The 4,058-nt window shown below is 41.8% G+C and overlaps 1 protein-coding gene across 1 annotated transcript in view; it reads left to right on the top strand.

Moving 5' to 3' along the window:
- Window positions 1-4,058, top strand: part of Plcb1 (phospholipase C beta 1) — a 691,541-nt gene that overhangs the window by 524,044 nt on the left and 163,439 nt on the right. Inside the window, exon 11 of the mRNA XM_005365666.3 lies at window positions 3,449-3,606. Within this exon, the coding sequence (XP_005365723.1) occupies window positions 3,449-3,606 (158 nt within the window). The remainder of the gene's footprint in view (window positions 1-3,448; window positions 3,607-4,058) is intronic.

Raw genomic sequence — 4,058 nt, 5'->3', positions numbered from 1 at the left:
CTGATTTTCAATAATTTTAATCCTGTCAATTAGTTGTTCATTATTAGTTCGTAAAGATTCTATCGTTCTTAGGAGTGCCATATTCTTCCTTAATGATAGAATATGGAAAAGAAAACTTAAACCTAGTAACAAGCAAATTAAGGTATCCCCATAATCGTATAAACCTTGTATGATGTAATCCATTGTATTAGCAAATACAAATTTACTAATTCATTGTATTAGTGAAAACAAAGCAGTAAAATTTGCGTTAGAAAAGAAAACTGCCATATTACCTATTATCCAGCAGGTGGCGCTGTTGCTGAGTCGCGATGAAAATGGGGTCCTGTTTCAGTGTCTTAGTAGATGTTAAAAACTGGAAAATGCAAGTTTCTCAACAGAGTAAATGTAATTAAATCAATTCCAGAGACGGAAGCAGAAACCCAGAATCCAGGGGTAGTGAAGAGTAACCTGGAAGCCGCTTATGCCTCCACATGACAGAGTCACCCTGAGGGGTTGCAGCTTTCAGCAACCGCGTGCTCTGGTTTGCGCCACTTAAGAGCTGTGTTTGCAAGGGAGATTTTAAAATGACTCAGAAAAGAGCAAACCACACAGGCAGAGGCTATGCAGGCCTGTGGAGTTTAAAATCCACGTGGGGAGGCAGATGATAGGGTGCGTGGGTACTGGAAGTATTAAGCTGCTAGCTCCACGCACAAGACACAGGCCAACAAGGCCGCCGCCAACAAGGCCGCCGTGCTGAGGAAGGGAGGCTCGCGCCAAGCCGAACTCGCTGCCTGGAGCCGAGCGGGGTAGGGAGAGGTCCTAACACCAAACGTTGGGTGCCAACTGAAGGCGTAAGTCACAAGCAATGCCACACCAGTTTGGAATTATGATTAATAGGGTGGTATTTATTTAAAGGGGAAAAACTTACAGATCACAGCCCTCTGCGTAACCAGGAAGGGAGTCTAGTCGCCCAAGGAGCAGGAAGTGAGAGAGAGCGGAGAGGGAAGTGGCCGCTTTTTTAAAGGGAGAGAGACCATGCCCCAGTGGGCTGGTATCTCAGCAGCTATAGGCTGGAGGAGTGGGAGGACCTCCCGCAACATCTCCCTGTCCCTCAAGGTATTGCCTAACCTCTTCCTGCCTAGGCATTGGCCATTGAGCTCTTTATTAAACCAATGAGAGCAACACATCTTCACAGTCTTCAAAAAGATTGTTCCACATCAAAGGTTACTGTCATCGTGGTGTTAGGTGTCCACCTTTTGATGAAGCCCAAGCCTTGTATTCTTTTCTCAGTGTTGTGTGTCCAATTGATCCTGGTATCTGGTTTTACTCTTATAGATTTGATACACACATCTGCTTATGGGTCCCGATTCATGGTAATAAACTCATAGGGCAGCACCCTTTTCACAGTCAAGAATAACTTGTATATTATGCTCTGCTTCATGAAGTTGGATACATGGTGGTAGCCACGTGCCAGTCAAGATACAGAGACATTCTTCCTCTGCATCTGTACTCAAACTGGAGTCAAAGGCTGTTTGTAATTGGAGTCTTTCAGAACAAGACAACCTGAAGCCAACGTTTTATATAGTATGCAGTAAGCATAGAACAGAGTACACTCTGATCTCACCAGTTCTCCTCAGGTCCTCAAACCAGGTGAACTTTGTCAAAAGAATTCAGACAAGAAAGACACTCAGAAAACAATATGGAAGATGGGTGGAGCTTATTACAAAGTGAAGAAGAAAGGGCCAAAGGAAGCACTCTCCTGCAGGGAAGTAGTAGTTAGTCAGACCGACCCAGGTACTAATCTCCATTTTTAGGTATATTTTGTATTGCTTTCTAAAATCTCTGGAAGAAACAGCTTGCCTTGGGGGTGTTTTCTGTCCAGGTGGTTGACATGGCCACTTGAGTTCATTCTGAAGGGAGAGACTAGTTATGTCTTTCTTCTGAAAAACCTCTGACCACATAGTAATCCTATGATAATTTGGGTGGTTCAGAAAGTTTTATCTCCACCCAGGGTCAAATATATGACTAATAATTAATTCTTTTGACCAAAACAAAGTGGGGGGTGGGATCACATACTAGAGCAGACTTAAAAAAAAAAAAACTAAAGAAAGAAAAAAACAAAAAGTACACCTATACAAATAATAGCCATATTTTACTAGGAGGAAATAGCCCCGCCTCAAAGTGCCTTCACAAAGCCTGCTACCCCCTCCTTCCTCCTTTTGTCCAACCTGTAGTTATTATTTAATGTGGTATTTTAAAGTGTCGAGGGGCAGTTGTGACGTTTTCTCCTTCTACCACATGGTATTCCAAATCCAGAGGGGGTTTGTTGTCATATTTCCCCTCCCTCAGAATCAATTGCGTTTAACAAGGACATGGGAAGGTCGCGCTCAAAACTAAGTACGGGGACGCTGGTGGAGACTGCTCACTCCTTCCTAGCTACACAGCAGCTTCCCTAGGTTCCTTTGGCTCTGCTCACAAATACCAATTTTATCAAGTATCCCTAGTATTCTTTTTGTTGCTTGCACTGTTGCTGTTGGCTACACACAACACAATTGTTGGTGCTTCCTGTGTTTCTTCTACGACCTTCGTATTTTTAGCTCTCAACACTTAGGACTTGATCAATTTTGCATTAATTTAGTCTATGTGGTGTGAAATAGGGATCCAGTTTGTTTGTTTGTTTTGGCGTGTGACTGTCCTATTGCCTCAGGTCAACTCATTGAACACACTAATTTTTCTGTACTGAGTTTTACTGGCTACATTGTTGAAAGTCAAGGAGCGATGAACTGCAGGTTTATTTCTAAGCTTTCATTTCTTTTGTATTTACCCGTGTACTCTTCCTGTACTGTTGCCATGCTATCTTGATTACTATAACTTGATAGTAAGTTCTAAAATTGGAAAGTGTGATTTTTTTCCAACTTCGTTTATATTTTTCAAGATTCCGTTGGCTAATTAAACTCACCACCACCAATATTGCCATGTGATGCTTGGGTCAGAATATCAATTTCTGCAGCCATATTTCTGTTGGGTTTAATATGAATTAAAACTGTACACCAGTTTGGGGAGTGCTGCCATCTTCGCTTACTAAGTATCTTCTATGAACAAAACTGTGTATCTATGTATTCCCCATGGAAACTTGGGTAACTCAACTGTTCTGTGCCTCTTTCATTATCTGGAGTGGATTCTGTTTCTTATAAAATAGTATACCAGAGAATTGATTTCTTTCAAGACCAACTGTTGACTATAAAGGTCTGTAGTTGGCTTCCAGTAAGCAGATACTCAGTATTTGTCCTTGTTACTATTACAACACCTTTCCCTCTCCTCTCCTGTCTTCTCTTCTCCTCCCAACCCACACTAGGGAGCCCTGATGCCACCTGGGCAACTCCGGTGCTTTGTTCGCCAAAAGAGCTTTTGATGAAGCCCGCATACCATATTTTCCTTGACTCAAAGGATTCTGGGGTTTATTTTGCAGCTGGTCAGTTGGCTGGGAACTCCTCTGTAGAGATGTATCGCCAGGTGCTTCTGTCTGGATGTCGCTGCGTGGAGCTGGACTGCTGGAAGGGAAGGACCGCAGAGGAAGAGCCCGTCATCACCCATGGATTCACCATGACAACAGAAATATCCTTCAAGGTAGAGTGAACCCAGTTTCCAAAAGGCAGCTTGGAGACCTGGCCCTATGGGGGAGGGGGGTAAAGTTTTCTCAGAAAATGTCTGGGTATTCCAATGAAGTTCACAGGCTTGGAATGATCTCCGAGTTTAATTCAGAAGCCAAAATGCAACAGTCTATCCTAGTAACCAAATTATAAAGTTACTGACTTAGGAAAGGAAATATCAAATAAATATCCAATATATCCCCAAATCCAAACTTTTTGTACATAATATTTGTGATAAACCTTCCGGTTTCAAAAAATTTGGGATTTCAGAGTTTTAGAGGCAAAATGAGAAGTGTGTAAGTGTCCTAATCTATGATGCTATGATTAAAACTAGAAACCTCTGATGGTGAGTGACTAGTAATAAGTATATTTATTTATCTAACTATTTATTTATTTATTTATTTATTTATTTATTTATTTATGGTCTTT

The sequence above is a fragment of the Microtus ochrogaster genome, unplaced genomic scaffold (assembly GCF_000317375.1).
Source record: "Microtus ochrogaster isolate Prairie Vole_2 unplaced genomic scaffold, MicOch1.0 UNK3, whole genome shotgun sequence".
NCBI classification, from domain to species: Eukaryota; Metazoa; Chordata; class Mammalia; order Rodentia; family Cricetidae; genus Microtus; species Microtus ochrogaster.
The sequence above is the reverse complement of the archived record's forward strand: the minus strand, read 5'-3'. Positions and strand labels throughout refer to the sequence as shown.